The sequence below is a fragment of the Staurois parvus genome, unplaced genomic scaffold (genome assembly GCF_062004578.1).
Source record: "Staurois parvus isolate SC_StPar_1 unplaced genomic scaffold, SC_StPar_1.0 ptg000390l, whole genome shotgun sequence".
NCBI classification, from domain to species: Eukaryota; Metazoa; Chordata; class Amphibia; order Anura; family Ranidae; genus Staurois; species Staurois parvus.
In genome coordinates, this window is record NW_028318186.1 from 1,564,863 (window position 1) to 1,584,425 (window position 19,563).

At 41.9% G+C, this 19,563-nt stretch overlaps 1 protein-coding gene across 1 annotated transcript in view; it reads left to right on the forward strand.

Moving 5' to 3' along the window:
* PKHD1 (PKHD1 ciliary IPT domain containing fibrocystin/polyductin) overlaps positions 1–19,563 on the forward strand; it is an 808,705-nt gene that overhangs the window by 617,992 nt on the left and 171,150 nt on the right. The window contains exon 52 of the mRNA XM_089685961.1: positions 3,489–3,637. Coding sequence (XP_089542087.1) covers positions 3,489–3,637 — 149 coding nt within the window. The remainder of the gene's footprint in view (positions 1–3,488; positions 3,638–19,563) is intronic.

The window sequence follows — 19,563 nt, forward strand, 5'->3', positions numbered from 1 at the left end:
TTTTACTTTTCTGTAAGAGGGAGGGTGGAGGAGGCAGGAAAGAGGACTGTGAGAAAATGGATCAAATTTAGGTTTAAAGCAATATCAAAAGTCTTTTTTTGTTTTTTAATGTAGGTTTCCTTCAAATAATACCTGGTGATTCTGCCAGGAATGTCTTTGTCCTGGCACTTCCTGATATATGCTGGAATCTGTAGGGGGACTAGGAAAAACCTGTAGATGCAGATGAACTTATAATAAAGCAACACAACTTATTTTTTTAATGGAAAGTGGACTACTTTAATGGGGTTGTAAACCCTTACATATACCCAGTCAAGTGACTGGCCTCAAGTGATACACAGAGATGAAACAAAGCCTCCTACATAGGCTGTACCTGTTTATCTGTGCATCTCTACATCCATTCAAAGTGCTAAATATATAAAGTCCGTCTGAGCTGTCAGAAAACAGGGGGCGGATAGCTGAAATTACACTCTGTAGAGCTCACTGAGGAGAGCTCGGAGAGCTGAATGGATAGAAGGTACACACCCCCTTCACACAGCACACAGCTGAGGCCATCAATTTTCTGAAGATCCCTCCTCTGTTACCATTTTTCTCTTGGTGTCAGGAAAACTTGTCAGAAATGACTCATGTAGGTAGCAGAGGAACAAGGCAGCAGACAGAAATGAACCTAGTGATCTGGGTTGAGAAAAGAGCACACTATAGTGGGATATGCTTTGTTCATACAGTATATCATGTCTGAGGATTACATCCTCTTTAAAAGATAGCTATATCAGAATATCTATAAGTTTCTTGTCTTCATCAAAATATTTCTTGAAATCTAATTTTGGATTATTGTGGTATCCTAGGAAATAAATCATTTGGTAATATAGGAAAGTTTGTTAAAGCGGTATTAAACTGCAGCCTTTCAAAAAGTTAAACAATAAAAAATCTCCCAGGTAATGGCATAATGTGCTAGTTTGCATCGCATGCTAGCACATTATGAAATACTTACCTTAGAACAAAGCCCTCCAGCAGTGCACTGTCACCGCTGACAGGGCTTCCATCTTCACCCTGGTCTTCTTTTCAGGTTTGCTGGCTCTCCTTTGAATGGCTGAGCCAGGGTCATGGATAACGGGGTACCACCAGTCCTCCTGTACGGGGCCCAGGCAGCTGGGTGAATCGGATGTGGGCACGGAGGGTGATCGGTACGGCGCGGGGGGGGGGGGTTAATTACTGTAACCAATCCCCTGTTTTGCTCTCTCTGCAGCAGCTGAAAGCTGGCTTCTTCTCCTCTCCCTCCTCCCCTTTCAGCTTCTACAAAGTGCTATACAGGGGATCGTTTACAGAAATTGCCCTCCTTGCTGCACCCATCACCCTCCCTGTGCACCATACGGTCGCCCCTGTGTGCCCTCACCCCTGTAGTGCTGCCGGCTTCCTTCCTCTCCTTTCCACCGGCAGCTGCAAGCACACAATAGGATCCTTCAGGATAGAGAATAGGAGAAGGGTCAGGTAAATGCCACATTAATCAGCCCCTTTCTTTCCTGAATGAACACAATGAGTGATCGCTACCAATCACTCACTGTGTTCATTTATATCTGAAGCATAGTAAACTGTGTGTGGTACTTTTTTTTGTTTTTTTTTTGTTGCGGGAGGGGGGCCCTGTCTGGTTGGCTGTATGAAGCCCCGTGGTTTCTAACAGCAGCCCTGGGCTGAGCCGCAATTATGTTACCCCCATGCATGTGCACAGGAGTCATGGTTTACAGCACAGAGCTCTGAAGGGACAGCACAGGTATGGCGCCCCTTCAGAGCAAATACACCAGTGAAGTCACTGGTGGTATCCAATGTGAATATCTCCTAAATATTGCAAGTTTGGGAGGTATTGTACCTACAGGTAAGCCTTATTATAATAATAATACCTGTGGGTACAAGTTCAACATTTACTACTGCTTTATGTGTTGGTTTGACTATTGGGTTCCATTATCAATTGCTTTAATTTGTTCATTAGAGGGGTTTTTGTTAAAAACATAGCTACTGTATATGCAGAATAAATACTGTTATTTAAATGTATTTCACTTTTACCTTAAGTATAACACAGATTAAAATGTACTAAGTCTGGGCAAAATCACATCTCTGAATGCACATTGCTACAATACATGGACATCGCACTGTTTTTTTCTCTGCAAGTACCATCTTGACAGAAATCTTGTAAACTTCTATCTTCTTATTTGATGTGACAGCTCTGCCTTTACTGTACTGAAATCCCAAGCAGTGTTGTCAGTCCTGCCTGAGTTCTCTTCTTCTGTACTACAGAACATCTCCATAACATGGGGGGAAGAGTCACCAAGAGGAGAACTCAGGCAGGGCTGACAGTAGCACAGCAGAGGTTGTTGGTTCAATACATAAAGGTAGAAGCTCATGACTAGTGTAGAATAGAAATGCCACTGCCTCTCTCTCTCTCTCTCTCTCTCTCTCTCTCTCTCTCTCTCTCTCTCTATATATATACCCCCCCTTAAACATACCAATAAAGAAAACCAAAACACTGTTGGAGTAAAAATGGCCAACACGGCCTTTTATTAACAATTTAACTTCAATACACAAAGCTTTCCTTAAAACAGAAACATGCAGGAGAAGTTGTTGGTCTTCGAAGGCACCAAACAAAACCGATATCCCCCTGCGGAACCTATATTATAATACTAGGCCTCCAGCCGCAATGCACCGGCTCAGAGACAAAACATACCATCTGCAGTGCAGAACCTCCACCTTCCGGTTAAACCTTGGTAAACCGGAATGCACCTGGGCACACCATACCACAGATGGGCCCCAACCATTCGCTTTAGCTTCAAAGTATGTGCTGCCTCCAAAGACCAACAACCGCCCCCGGAGCCAGAACAAACCGGGAACCCGAAAACACCCAAACAAACCCCAATAAGCTTGCTCCATCACTGCCACTCCTGCACTGAATTGACCGACCCCCAAACACACCCCAATAAGTCGAAGACCCCCACCCCGCACACACGTCATCAATCAGGTAACCTGCACATATTACTAATTCCTTCCTTTGCTTAACCCTTTCCTGTCTTTCCTACCCCCTCTTCACCTAGTCATTTCTGCCCTGTGCTATTTTCTCTTTCTTTCTTTTCGCTATGGGCATCGCTGATTCATGAGCAATCAATATGTTTCTTTCTGTACAAGCAACAAGGGTAAATGTGTATGTGTTGGTGAGAACAAACTATGTTTTTTTTTTTTGCCTAAGTTACACTTTTAATAATTGAATACAAGACAGTGAAAAGTGTACCGTAGCCTTCAGCAACCACCAATCATATGACAGCTTGGAAGTACTAACTTTGAAAGATATCTTACTTCTTGGGGTAACAGAGCTACTACCTACTAGCTAAACTAACATTTTATTTTTGTCTCTTTGGGGTTCATAAACTTAAAAACAATGTCTAGTTTGGGTAGAAATCAACTCCATATACACCCAGTTTTCTTAAACTAACATTTTGCCTTGATAGAACTCCAGAATGCCCAGCATCTATGGAATGCTCTGGGACTCAGATGGCTTTATTCAAGGATCTGGATGGAACTTTCACAGGCCTGTCTCCTCCGGTTTCTGTCTTCCCCATGTCTGAGCTCGATATCCTGCAACCTTGTTTCAACTTTGGTAAGCCAAAACTAAAAACACAATATTTGGCTTTGCAGGGGCACTCCAGCCAAACAGCTTAAATGCATACATGTGAATTCTTTCATTTTTCACAAATTATGCGTAACTCTGTTTAGCCGGTTATGTGATTCACACATCTCAGCTATGCTATAAAGGCAATGATGATACCATTACCATTCAGCTTGGACCAATGTAACCATGATTAACTACTTGCCTACTGGGCAATCTTACCCTCTTCCTGCCCAGGCCATTTTTCATCTTTCAGCGCTGTCGCACTTTGAATAACAATTGCGCAGTCATGCAATATTGTACCCATATGACATTTTTAGCATTTTTGTCACACAAATAGAGATTTCTTTTGGTGACATTTAATCCCCACTGGGTATTTAATTTTTGCACTATAAATAAAAAAAGAGCAAAAATTTGGGAAAAAAAGTTTTCTTTGTTTCTATTATAAAATTTTGCAAACAGGTCATTTTCTCATTTATTGATGTGTGTTGATGAGGTGGCACTGATAGGCAGTACTGATAGGCTGCATTGATGAGGCGGCACTGGTGGGCATTGATGAGGAGGCACTGATGATGCTGCACTGATATGCGGCACTGATAGGCGGCAATGATTGTCACTGATGGGTGGCACTGAAAGGCACTAATAGGTAACACTGAAGGGCATTGACTGGCGGCACTGCCTGGTGACACTGATGGGCACAGATTGGCAGCACTGCTGGGAACTGATGGTCAGCACTGTTGGGCACTGATTGGCAGCACTGTTGGGCACTGATGTCTCCTTTTACAGTTGCCGGTTACCGGCAGTACTTTCCTCATGCTGTGACAGAGTGAGGAAAGTACTGCCGAAAACTGGCAAATGTATTTACATAGTGGTCTGCTGTGATTGGACACAGCTGAACACATGACAAAAGGCCTCTGTGTTTGGCCCTTTACCAAGTCATATGATCAGCTGTGTCCAAAGGACACAGCGATCACAGACAGCACCGGGTTCGTGCCGCACATTCTGGGAGAACGTGATATGATGCCCTCCCAGTACTGGACTACCACGCTCATTCGGCTATAGCACGGTAATAAAGTGGTTAAACCATACCTGGACAATGCCCCTGAAAGCTGGAAATCACTGAAGAAGACACCACTACCACTAATACGATGATGACACCTGAGCCTCCTGCTGGGGATTAGCCAGCATCCCTTGAGAGTGCAGACTAGACACTCCTTTCCCACTCCCACTGCTTCTAGAACTTTCTTCATAATTCTAGTGCAGGGGAAGTCTCAGAGAGCTAGTATGCAGAGCCTGTCAGCCCTGATACAAATCTGGCCCTGCTAGCTTTCACACACAGGCTGCTACTCAACTCTTCTACCTAACATGCTTCTTGTTGTTAATGCCAAATTCTGACCCTGCCATCTGAATGTTGTAGCTGAAATAGAGCCTCGTCAGACATGGCAACATTTTTCATTCTTCTATAGTACAATTTTGGTGAGCCTGTACAAATTGTAGCCTCCGGTTCCTGTTCTTAGGTGACATGAGTGGCGTCCGGTGTTGTCTTCTGCTGCTGTAGATTATCTGCTTCAAGGTTCAATGTGTTGTGCATTTAGAGATCGTATTCTGCACACCTTGGTTGTAATGAGTGGTTATACAGTATGAGTTGTTGCCTTTCTATCATCTTGAACCAGTCTGCCCATTCTCCTCTGACCTCTGACATCAACAAGGCATTTTTGTCCACACAACTGCCTCTCACTGGATATTTTCTCTTTTTTGGACCATTCTATGTAAACCCTAGAGATGGTTGTGTGTAAAAATCCCAGCAGATCAGTTTTTGAAATACTCAGACCAGCCCATCTGGCACCAACAACCATGCCATGTTCAAAGTCACTTAAATCCCTTTTCTTCCCATTCTGATGCTTGGTTTGAGTTGCATCAAGTCGTCTTCACCATGTCTAGATGTCTAAAGTTGCTGCCACGTAATTGGCTGCTAAGCAATTTATGTTACCAAGCAATTGAACAGGTGTAACTAATAAAGAGGCCGGTGAGTGTATACTTATATCGGTCAAAGCTGGACCAATGTAACTATGTAAGAATTACCATTCCTAAACTCCAAAATTAAAGTAGTGGTAAATGTAATAGTGTGCTTCCTTTCTGCATATGAAAAATGTGCATTTTCATTCATTTAAATTGTCAAAATTAATACCCTATAGCAACTTTTATGTGTCATTGGTCCAAGCATGTTACCTTTACCCTGTAGGCACTCTTTGAAAGGTCTAATGTTTACCTGTTCAAATTTGTTGAAAAAGCTACCTGTTTCCATGGGCTGTACTTACTTTTTCAAAATACCGTCAATACAGAATTGAAATTGATTGTTTGGTGTTTTAGCTGCCCAATGAATTTATTGTCCAAGAACAAGAAAGTACAAAGAAGTCTTCCAAAACCTTTAAGGACAAGAGATAATTGGAACTTGTTTGAAAAGGTATTGGGGACACAAGGTGATGGGAAACATGGGATTGCTAAAGTTTATAAAATACTCACTGAACTAGATACAAACACAAAGCCAACATATATAGCAAAATGGGAAACTGATATGGGAGTTGTGATAGATGAGGAAAAGCAGAGGAGAATATATAGATTACCTCACGAAAACGTTTCTATGAGAGAAGTAGAAATGAACTATAAGTGTTTGGTAAGATGGCACATTACACCAAATGTAGAAAATAGGATGTGTGGAGAGAATTCACCGCTGTGTTGGAGGGGATGTGGAGAAATAGGTACAGTATACCATATATGGTGGGGGTGCCCAAAAATCCAGGTATTTTGGAAGACAATAACCCATTTGATAGAAAAGATAACTGAAATAGATATAGGGCTAGACCCAGAAGTATGTATTTTGCATAATATGGATATAACAGTAAATAAATATAAAAAATCAGGGATATGGTACTATCTAAATGCTGCAAAAGCTCTGATACCCAAGTTCTGGCGGAGAATGGAGGTCCTGAAGGAAGAGGACTGGATAGAAAGAGTGGAGCAGATTAAAAAGATGGAAAAACTCTGTCATATTCAAAAAGATAAGATGGAGGCCTATTATGGGAAATGGGAGAATTGGGAAAAAGCCAGATTATACATGAAGTATAGGAAAGAATAAAGAAAACAATAGAAATATTTTACTTGCTATTATAAGAAGATGCAGAGAAAATGTAGGGAAGGGAGATGGGGATAGGGTGGGGGGAGGAGGTGGGAGGGAAATCTGGAAAAGAGCAAATAAAGTAGAAATGTTGGATATTATATTGTATTTTTATATATATAATGTGATGATGAAATGTATTTAAAATGGAAAAATTTATAAATATTTAAATAAAAAAAAAAAAGAACAAGAAAGTACTTTCCATGATACTTTTTTTATTTGCATTAACATCTAAATTTTCAAGACAAGCTTTTGGGGTGTGCCCCCTTCTTCAAGGTCCAAGCAGTACCAATACCCAATTAATAATATTAATAATAATACAATTATAATAATATTGTTCAGCCTTTCTTATGATATGTACAGTTTTGCTGGTTAGTTAGGTCATGTGGTTTAGTAATGCTGCTTTCAGGGTTACCTGTCTGCTCACTAGATAGAGATGATGATGTACAAGAGATTCATTGTCCAAAGAGGAGGCTAGAGGAGGAGAGGTGACATGGGCAGCTATAATTGTGAATCAGTGAGTCATTTATCTGGCCGTACACTGTGGAAGATGTGTGTAGATCACAAGGATTGCTTGAACAGAATTGGGCAACTTGCATATGGGTGCAGGGTAGCTGCTGTAAGTCCCTTTCGGTGTTTAGGTGCACCCAGGAAGGACTGATGCAGGGTCCAGCCCTGCTGCATGCAGCCTGTCAAAATCCATGGCGGCTGGCTGCGGCTGAACACTGTACGGAGTGGTACTTGCATTTAGGGTCTTTCTGCATTCCGGACATTCATCCCTATATGTGTTGGGTCACTTGGCACAGTGTTCAGCCCTGTCCAGTCATAGCCTGCCATAGGCTTTGACAAGCTGCAGGCACGCTAAAATATTGGGAAGGGACGCACAGCCGCTAAGCTCCCCCATTGTGCAAGGGGCCTTATAAACATAGAAAACATGGAGTTTGGCTTTTAACTTGCACTCCAATAAGTTCCAGCACTGCACAAGAAGTAACATACAGACAGAATCCATAAAATGAAGAATATCTGTAGCGTAGATCGCTGGTTTTTCGGCTTCATAGTAGAAAAATAACAGCCGTCGCTTCCCTCGTCCGCCGCTGCGAGAACTTCAAACGGCATTTTTGTAATTTTCTTTTATTCCGAGCATCCTCATCCTTCAGGACTGACAGGCCGCCGGAGTTACAAATACAACTGGAAGGCTGACAGAGGACGTGTCTGCTTCTATCTGAGCTGGAATATGGCATTTTCTTGTAGCTGCAGGCAAAATCTCATTTTCTTTCCTAACCAATTATAGGCCTCAAAGACTGAGACTAGGTATGTGTCTCTTTAATCTCTGCTCAAATTTATGTTCTCGCCTGCGACCGTTGAGATTGTGGATGCTGCGGCTTTCCCTACATAAAATACTGTCAAGGATCGCGGGCAGAAACGGCAGAGCCATAGAAAATGGCTTGGAGTGTGCTATCTCTCTTAGGCCAAGGTTACACATCCCATCTGTTTATGATGTTGAAGGATAGCGTGGTTGTCTAAGGCCAGGAAAAAGCTTTGTGATGGCGCTGAGCAAGGCGTAATGAAGATGGCATTAACCCATCTAATCGTATTTTTTTTTTCTGGAAACTTTCTTACTTTTTTTTTTTTTTTTTGGTAACATCCTTGGTTGACATTCTCTATTAGTATATTTTTTGGTAAAGGATACTGAACATATTGAAATAACAAGCCATTTCTGACATGCTGGTTGCCTGACCCTGAATGATGCCTGAACAAAGAGGGGGCCATCCTTCTGGCTGTCTCCTACTTTAGTAACTAACCCAGGACTCATCCTCGGTCTTAGTAGGCTAAGTTTGGACTCACATAGAAATTGCCATTTTTGGATGTTGGCATTTGACAGGTGGTGAGGAGGTGACATCACTTGCTGTAACCTGTAAATGCCACACCTGCGCACGCAGTTGCAGGGTCGTTGTATTGGGGCCCAATAGACTTACATGGGTTGCGTTCTGTGAAATTTCCTTAGTCAAGGCTCTTGCAACATGTCCCCAATTATGTCTGGTGCCCGCTGAACCTGGCAGGAACGGAAATCTTTGCTGTGGGTGCAAAGCATGGCATCTACAGTATGTGAACACCTTGTCGTCTTGGCAGCTTAATGGAGGGATGGGTGGTTGGGGGTTGCTAAAAATGCAGCTCAATCGTATGTTCTTAAGGTGGTTGCAAAGGCTGAAGGTTTTTTACCTTCATGCATTTTATGCATGAGGGTATAAAACCTTCTGTGTGCAGCAGTACCTCCAGCCCCCTCAATACTTACATCACGATCCAGCGATGTGTATGATAGCCTCGACTGTCCTGGGTCTCTGCCTCCTTACTGCCATGGGCTCCCGATGTTGTCAATTACAGCCAGTCAGCCAATGAGGAGAGAGATGGGGAGGACCAAGCTGCGGCTCCTTGTATGAATGGACACATGGAGCAGCAGGTGCCCCCATAACAAGCTGCTTGCTGTGGAGGCACTTGACAGACAGGAGGAGCGAGGAGAGCCTGCAGTGGACCTGAGAAGAGGAGGATGCAGGCTGGTTTGTGCAAAACTGCTACAAACAGTAGGTAAGTATAGACCTGTTTGATATTTTACAAAAAAAATGAACCTTTAGAATCGCTTTAACGCTTCCCAACTGCATGTCTAAATGAGCCCTAAGCCTTAGGCACCAAAGCCAAAAGGATTAGTCTGACAACCAGTGAGTGTTGTCATTAGAAGGATAGCAATGGCAGTATGTTTTTTTTTTTCATTATTATGTAGCTTATTCCCAGAGGCTACATAATAATGGCCGCTTTAAACAAGCAAACAGTGGCTCCTGAAGTCGTGCGAAACGACGTTGAGCAGTGTTGTAAAGGGCTAGAGGTTGCGCCACCATTCCCTACTGGTCTGGCGGCCCCTTATGTAAGTTTGCAACGCGGCATTTGTTAAAGAGTTTTTATGGTGGATGCTTTTTATTGTTTATACTGTGGAATATGATTCAAATTACTACACTATGAGCATTTTTTTATGGATGACTCTGTGTGGATGCAAACATTGGCACTGACCCCTGGTGGAGTGGAGCGATCTCATCTCATCATCTGTGGAGAGAGGAAAGCCAAGGGGGAATCATACTAAAAAAGCGTTCATTGCTGTTCTAATGTTAGACAGCATACCTTTGCGGTGAGGTGAAATTTTACCATACAGTGGAGGTTTGACACTGATGGTGGTTTTCCAGTTGCTTGGTGAAAGCTGGAAGATGATGCTCTTGGACTTTGTATCTTTGTATGTTTTTTGTGAACTATTCCCATGTAGCAGTACCCCCTTAGGAGTTGCTGAAAATGTGGGTCCCCCTCAGTCCTGCAGAGCCAGGCAGCACGCATTTTTCACAGACTTGCATTCTGGAGACACTATACAATCCTTGAGCTTGGTTTTTAAGTTTTATTAGGGGTATTGAACTTGGATGGGGATGAAGGGTGTATGGGATGCCCAAAGGAATTGTAACTGAGGACAACTCCTTAGCGACTATGTGCAAGTCTTTATACAGCAAAAAAGGGTTTTCTTCTTGGGGAGCTCTCCAACCTCTCCTGATATACCACCCCAGACCCCAGATTAATCCTCTCCCCATTCAGCAGTACAGTGCAAATCCCTGGGCAAGGGAACCCAGAATCTATCTCTTTTTAATAAATAGTTCAGGATGGGGGCTAGTCAAGGTTTCCCACCCGAATAGCATTTTCTCTTATTTAGCCCAGGGGGTGTAAGAGTACTCACTCTTCCTTTCCTGTGAGCTTTTTGGGTTGATGGATACCTTCAGGCCTTCTGCTGGGCTGGCTCCTTCCCTTCTGCACAGGTGGTCCTCTCTCAGGGGACTCCTGAAGTTGAGATCCTTTTCAGCATCCCTGCCTGGGTGTAGGCCTCTTTCCACTGGGCTCCCTCAAAGGCTCCTGCATCTCAGCCTCTCACTTCATCGTCCACCCAAACTCTCCTCCTGCTGAGCAGGCTCAGTCATATCTAAGGGCTGTCCTGACCCCATGTCAAGCCTCCTGCCTGGGGATTGGTCAGGATTGTATAAGTATGCAGCTCAGACCCTCCTCACCCCCACCCACTGAGTTATACTTAACCCCTTTGCACCGGCGCCTCCCGGCCCTTTAAGAGGTTTCAGAAGCCGGGAGGTGGGGCGGGGTTTTAGGGTCATGTGACCGCCATGATTCGCTGTCACAGCGGTCACATGATTGGAAAAGGTCCTGATCGCAAGGAGAGATTGGGACCTTTCTGTGAGTCACGGACATATGTGCTGGGAGTTTCTCTCTCAGCACATATGTATTTTCAAATGGTATGCAAATATGCAGCCACTCGGCGTCAAGGACCAGATGCTGAGAGGCCGCATATTTGTGTGTGCTCGGCGTCTAGGGGTTAAGGGCTGCCCTAACTTCATGCCAAACCTCCTGCTTGGGGATTGGTGAGGATCCCTTAAGTATGCAGATCAGCCTCTCCTCACCCTCATCCACTGAGTTCTAGAGACTTCTCTAGATCACGGGGAGGTATCAGGGAAATGATCTGCGGAGTCCTGAACCCTGACCCATATTTGACCCTGCTGACTCATGCCCAGTCTGCTACTCAGCCTTTCTATCTAAAAAATAATAACTAGCTCCCCCTGGCTATCTGGAGGGGTGCTACACACATTTAAGGTTGGGACACTGATGTGTAATTACTCACATTTATTTGTGGACACACAATTATAATATTATACTTGTATTTGTAATTATTTTAAGCGCTGCAATCATGTTTATTTATCTTATTTGTGTATTGTATATCTGGACTTATTGCACACAGCTGGTCATTTGTTGTGGTTAGTGCTGACTTTACATATTATGCCATAGCTGGTGATCTGACCATGCCGTGTTCTCATGCCTAGTGTGGTCAGTTTTTAATAGGAGAGCAGAGGGACTGGCAGGAACACCAGGGATTTCACACAAAGGAAGCAATACAAAGAGTACTGAATATTTTTTCATACAAGTACATGGTACAGCAGGCACATATATTATTTAAGTGTATGGTTTTGTTAAGACTTCATGCACACTGGGCATGAAAAATGTCACTTTTAGGAGCGTTCGACTTTTTCTTTTTACTGCTTCTAAATGCTCTTCAGTGTTAGCTTATGTGTCCATACACACATAGGGGTTTACAGGCAATTAGAGGTAGAAACCCCCCCCTCACTGCCAGCACTTTCGGAAGCAGTAGCATTTTGGCAGAAAAAAATACTTGATACACCTAAACATCTGTAAATGCATGTTAACACTAGGCACTCTTAGCGCTTGATCATTAATTAATTTCATTGGCCAGAATAAATGTTTTAATGAAATAAATAAAGTAAATGAACAAAAGAAATAAATTAATGTCCAAGTACTTGACACTCCTAAACACATTTACAAAAATGCTGCTTTAGGTGCATTTTTGAAGCTGTTTTTCTATTGCCAGGAGAAAGGCGTTTGTGAGAGCCCAGCATGCATGATGCCTAAAATGTGCAGCTTTGCCAGTAATCTTTGCTTAACTATTTCTGCAGGAGGCTCCGTCTGCTTCTTGGGAAAAAGGTTGTCCCCAGGATAGGCAGTGAGGGGAAATCTCTCACTGCCTGTTCACACATAGTGCAGTGACTGACAAATTTCTGCACTGGTGAAATGGCAGTCACCACTAGGGCACCACACAGGAAGACACTGCACAGCACTGCGGTATCAATGAACGAAGTGTAACTTTGTGCACATCAAATAAAGATGCCAAAAGTAAAAAAGGGAACTGTGTGACACATTAAAACGCGTATTACACCGCCCCCTACTGCTGGCTCACTGCAGCCAAAACTGACAGTTTGAGTGATCTGGTTTATACCCTTATAGCAACAGAGATGTAAAATGCTTTTTGAAGTTTGGTAGGGAAATGATAGAGCCTCTGCCAGCTTTTTATTGTTGTCCCTGATAATAAATTTCCCTGAATTTCTGTCTGGTACAGGGTTGTCCCCAGAACAGGAATGGAGGGGAAGTCTCTCTCATAGGACTCTGTATAGCAGTAAAACGTGAAAGGGGTTCTAACCTTAACCCCGTTCTATCCAAAGTTAACAGGTTTTGCTATAGATACACAAGCTGGCCATACAATAGTAGATTTTCAAACAAAAATTTGTACAATAAATGTCGCTCAAAAGTACTTTAAAAATATGCTTGCTTTTAATGTTCAATTTTGGAATGAATGTTGTTTCGCAAACGAAAACCACACTCACTGTTTGAATGTTCATTTGAGAAAAATTGTAAATAATTACATGATACAAAGTGCGAGGTTTGTACAATTCAGGTGTGCCTAGGCCAGCACAATGTCCAAATACCACCCTGCCTTATATAAAGTTGAATTCTTATATGCACCATGCTGAATGACAAAATCAATGGTGTAATGCTGGCTATACACTGGTAGCCTTTAAAAGAAAATTTGTACAAAATTTGTGCAAAAATTCATACCGAAATTCTCAGTACATTTGATGGTTTGAAGAATGTCGCTCAAAAGTAGGTCAAGATTTTGTTTGCTTTTAACTATCAATTTTGGAGTGAATGGACTCTACAAAAAAAAAACCACTAGCTATTCGTTGGTTTGATAAAAATGTTCCATCATGGTCCTGAATTTTCTCATCACTATGGTCAAAAATGAGCATTGACTTGTCCCCACTAATTATTAGAAGATTGAAGGAATGTTCTTAAAATGAAAAATTTCAAACAAAATTCTACTAGTCTATTGCCAGTGGTTGGGTCAGCAGATCATGACCAGCCCACAGCCATTGATTGGCAGCACATGCAAATAGCTTGTCTAAAGCAGTCCATTGATGACACAATTTTTTTTCCTTCCACCATGGAACACTGACTGTGTTGATGGGGGAATCCCTCTCACAGTGCTGTTTTGTTCTGTCGGCAGGGAGCCTTCCCTGCTGACAAAACACAATGTATACTACTAGTGGCTATAGCCGCTGGCAGTGATAGCATGTAAAAAATCCAGCAAGCTGGTGGTAGTGAAGTCGATTGATGAAATGACTTCAGTACAACCATCCTGCACATAGATGGATCAAATCTTGAGATTCGATCTATCTGTGGTCTGCTTAAGGGCTCATTCGTATGTGCTTTGATCTCTGATAGTGATCTGCATTCAAATTGCTCTTTAGAAAGAGAGTGAGGAAGTGTTGTACTGGAAAAGAACACTCTCTAAAGAGCTTTAAAACCATTGCTTTCCTCATTAGCGTGTAGTTGTGGAACAACTGCAGATTGGCTCCATTCACTTTAAAGGGTTGTGCTCAGCAGGCTCTGTGCTCACCAAAAGCATCAGGGAGCATAATTCCTGCTGCAGCATGCGTACACCACCAGCTGTTAAAGCAAAGTACGAGGTGGTATCAAAAAGTTTTGAGACTAGTTTTGTAGCGCGCCAACAGATGGCAGCACAAAGCTGGATGCACAATCAAAGTGAGCACTGACCATCATAAGTCAGTGTGCAAAAAGACATTATCCTGTGTAATTGTTCCGTGTATATTGGGAGCAGTGCAACTGGTGCTGTTCTGACCACGTATATTACTTCACCTGCTATTTCATATGTGTACATTGGGAGCAGTGCAACTGGTGCTGTTCTGACCACGTATATTACTTCACCTGCTATATCATAATGGACAGCAAGTTAGAACAAAGAGCAAACATGAAATTCTTGAAACTGGGCAAATCACTGTATCCCCACAATGTTGTCAAAACGGTGACCTTTGAGCTGGATCTTCATCTTTGGGAAGAGGGCATTTTTAGGGGCTGAGCTCATTGAAGGTCTTCCTGATCTCTCGACGTCTTTCAGTGATATTCTTCCACTCTTGATGCATGCGTGCCGCTCAAAACACCTCAAACGACTCATTGCAGCATCGCCATAAACTTGCCGAATCATGTCAATAGTCTCTGTGGCAGATTTTCCCAGTTTCATGCAGAATTTCACATTTGCTCTTTGTTCTAACTTGCTGTCCGTGATGAAATAGCAGACGTGGTAATGCACCTGGTCAGAATAGCACCAGCTACACAGCTCCCAATGTACACAGGATAATGTCTTTTGGTACACTGACTTATGAAGGTCAGTGTTCCTTGTGACTGTGCATGCAGCCTGATACTGCCATCTGTTAGCGTGTTACAAAATTGGTCTTGAAAATTTTTCATAACACTTCGTAGGCTTTGTCCTGGAGTTCAACTACAATGAAGTTCCTGGTGATCCTGCCATAGTGGTAATTTTTCCTGGTTTGGAGTGACAACATGTCCTAGTTATGCACCTGGTGGAGACCACAAGTAGCCATGACAACACTACACAGACATGGTCCACCAGTGTCATGATCAGGAGAGTTCCTGAAAAATGCCATGTAGGCTGCATGGGATCAACAGTACTGAAATGTAACAAAGGATGAAGAAAAGGTGGAAGGAAGGATTAGGAATTGTTTATGATACAATGTGCTTTAGTAAGCTAAATGCCATCCAGTTAGACTTATCCCCCATTATTTTGCAGTTTTCACCTTTAATATATGTACATAATATATATATAGACTCACATCACAGTCAAGCCCCGGAATACATCTAGACCTACTTTTAGTGTGTTCTGCGTGTCACACCTGCACTGATATGTACACATACTGGGACTCCAGTAAAAATGAATAGAAAGCATTTACCAAAATATCCCCATGCATTAACAATGGGCGCAGCACAAAACCTGCACAGCTAATCTACTAAAATGCTTAGTGTGTACATACCCCGGGAGCACAAAACTTTGTTCTTCGGCCCCATTTTCCTGTATGCTTATAACCTGCGTTACTTTCACAGCAGCTCTTCGAGAAGTTCCATCATAGAATTTTGGAATCAGCTATTCTCTTTAAAGTCAGATGTTATCAGTATGGTGAGCGTCAGCAGAGTCCTCTCTTATTTCATTCAAGATTAGTACCTTTTATATCACCCACTTTCTGTTGTGGATCAGGCACTTTCTTCCAACCGTGTGATCTCGTGGCTGCTTCCTGCTGTTCTGAAGAACAATGGAATAACATTTTCTCCTATGGATAATGAAATGATGGAACCAAAACTGAAGCGATTACAAAAAAAAAGTATTTTGTAACTTTTTTTGTAAAATGTAAAGCTGCCTTCCTGGCAGCATGGCTGTTCTGATATAGTTATATAGATTAAAAAAAAAAGACACAACAGAGTTCAACCAATAATATAAAAATAATTAAAACCCTAAACACACAGATAATCCAGAGGAAGGCAAAAAAAAAACCATGGTCCAATGTGCTGCAACAGGAAAAAATTCCTTCCTGATCCCTGCTGGTTAGCCTTTCTCGACCTATTTAACACAAAAGAACCCTTCATTGCTCGGGAACCCCTGCTAATAATTGCCATGTCTTCAGCCACAATACTTTAGCATGGTGGTTACTGGAAATAATGTTCCTTACCTGGAAAAATTACTGCAGAAATTGTTCATTGCTCAAGGAACCCCTAGTGTTCTGCCTCCAGCAGCAAATAAAAAGTATTTTGCAACTTCTTTTATAAAATGTAAAGCTGCTTTTCTGGCACAATGGCCTTCTGATATAGTTATATACAGTCAGGTCCATAAATATTGGGACATCGACACAATTCTAACATTTTTGGCTCTATACACCACCACAATGGATTTGAAATGAAACAAATAAGATGTGCTTTAACTGCAGACTGTCAGCTTTAATTTGAGGGTATTTACATCCAAATCAGGTGAACGGTGTAGGAATTACAACAGTTTGCATATGTGCCTCCCACTTGTTAAGGGACCAAACGTAATGGGACAGAATAATAATCATAAATAAAACTTTCACTTTTTAATACTTGGTTGCAAATCCTTTGCAGTCAATTACAGCCTGAAGTCTGGAATGCATAGACATCACCAAACGTTGGGTTTCATCCCTGGTGATGCTCTGCCAGGCCTCTACTGCAACTGTCTTCAGTTCCTGTTTGTTCTTGGGGCATTTTCCCTTCAGTTTTGTCTTCAGCAAGTGAAATGCATGCTCAATCGGATTCAGGTCAGGTGATTGACTTGGCCATTGCATAACATTCCACTTCTTTCCATTAAAAAACTCTTTGGTTGCTTTTGCAGTATGCTTTGGGTCATTGTCCATCTGTACTGTGAAGCGGCGTCCAATGAGTTCTGAAGCATTTGGCTGAATATGAGCAGATAATATTGCCCGAAACACTTCAGAATTCATCCTCCTGATGTTGTTTGGCAAACTCTAATCTGGCCTTCCTGTTTTTGAGGCTCACCAATGGTTTCCATCTTGTGGTGAACCCTCTGTATTCACTCTGGTGAAGTCTTCTCTTGATTGTTGACTTTGACACACATACACCTACCTCCTGGAGAGTGTTCTTGATCTGGCCAACTGTTGTGAAGGGTGTTTTCTTCACCAGGGAAAGAATTCTTCGGTCATCCAGCACAGTTGTTTTCCGTGGTCTTCCGGGTCTTTTGGTGTTGCTGAGCTCAGCGGTGCGTTCCTTCTTTTTAAGAATGTTCCAAACAGTTGTTTTGGTCATGCCTAATGTTTTTGCTATCTCTCTTATGGGTTTGTTTTGTTTTTTCAGCCTAATGATGGCTTGCTTCACTGATAGTGACAGCTCTTTGGATCTCATCTTGAGAGTTGACAGCAACAGATTCCAAATGCAAATAGCACACTTGAAATGAACTCTGGACCTTTTATCTGCTCATTGTAATTGGGATAATGAGGGAATAACACACACCTGGCCATGGAACAGCTGAGAAGCCAACTGTCCCATTACTTTTGGTCCCTTAACAAGTGGGAGGCACATATGCAAACTGTTGTAATTCCTACACCGTTCACCTGATTTGGATGTAAATACCCTCAAATTAAAGCTGACAGTCTGCAGTTAAAGCACATCTTGTTCGTTCATTTCAAATCCATTGTGGGGGTGTATAGAGCCAAAAATGTTAGAATTGTGTCGATGTCCCACAATTTATGGACCTGACTGTAGATTAAAAAAAAGGCACATTAGAATTCAACCAATAATATAAAAATAATTAAAACCTGCATGCATACAACACAGATAATCCTAAACACACAGATAATCCAGAGGAAGGCAAAAAAAATAAATAAACCATTGTCCAATGTGCTCCAACAGGAAAAATTCCTTCCTGAACCCCATTGGTTATCCTTTCTCAACCTATTTAACACAAAATAACCATTCATATTGCTCAGGGAACCCTACTAATAATTGCCATATCTTCAGCCACGATACTCTAGCATGGTGGTTACTGGAAAGAATGTTCCTTACCTGGAAAAATTACTGCAGCAATTGCTCATTGCTCAAGGAACCCCTAGTGTTCTGCCTCCAGCAGCAAAAAAAAGTATTTTGTAACTTGTCTTGTAAAATGTAAAGCTGCCTTTCTGGCACAATGGCCTTCTGATATAGTTATATAGATTTAAAAAAAAAGACACATTTAGAGGTTTTTTTGCCTTCCTCTGGATCAACTGTGGGTATAGGATTATAACTTTTTTTTTTTTATGGTTGAACTGGATGGACTTTTGTCTTTTTTCAGCCAGACTAACTATGAGTTCAACCAATAATATAAAAATAATAAAAAAATTGCATCCATAAAACCCTAAACACACAGATAATCCAGAGGAAGGAATAAAAAAAAAAAAACAATGGTCCAATGTGCTCCAACAGGAAAAAATTCCTTCCTGATCCCTGCTGTTTAGCCTTTCTCGAACTATTTAACACAAAAGAACCCTTCATATTGCTCAGGGAACCCCTGCTAATAATTGCCATGTCTTCAGCCATGATACTTTAGCATGGTGGTTACTGGAAAGAATGTTCCTTACCTGGAAAAATTACTGCAGAAATTGTTAATTGTTCAAGGAACCCCTAGTGCTCTGCCTCCAGCAGCAAATAAAAAGTATTTTGTAACTTCTTTTGTAAAATGTAAAGCTGCCTTCCTGGCACAATGGCCTTCTGATATAGTTATATAGATTTAAAAAAAGACACATTCAAATTCAACCAATAATGTAAAAATAATTAAAATTGCATCCATAAAATCCTAAACACACAGATGATCCAGAGGAAGGCAAAGGAAAAAAAAAATAAAGCATGGTCCAATGTTCACCAATAGGAAAAAATAACTTCCTGATCACCATTGGTTAGCCTTTCACGACCTATTTAACACAAAAAAAAACCTCCATTTTGCTCAGGGAACCCCTGCTAATAATTGCCATGTCTTCAGCCACGATAATTTAGCATGGTGGCTACTAGAAAGAATGTACCTTACATGGAAAAAGTACTGCAGAAATTACTCATTGCTCAAGGAACCCTAGTTTTCTGCCCCCAGCAGGGAAATTCAACATGCAATATTAGATTTGGCCACTAGATGGAGCCCAAAATAAATTTACTGTTTTGCAGAAACCAGAATCTATCTAGGTAATGAAGACTCCCATCATCCTTTAGTCTGGGAAAAGGAGGCAGGTGCATCTTGGAAGCTCAGAGTCCATTTTAAGAACTGAGGGAAGTGAACCAGCCATAATTCTCTACAGCACATGTGACTGAACTTACATCCCCTACAGGCAGCATCACTGGTGAGCAAGGACTTATTGCCATCTACAGCCTAATAAATTCATTGTGTTTGTATATTTCATATATTGATTATATGTATTTCTTATCTGTTTTTTAATAGTTTCACATACCC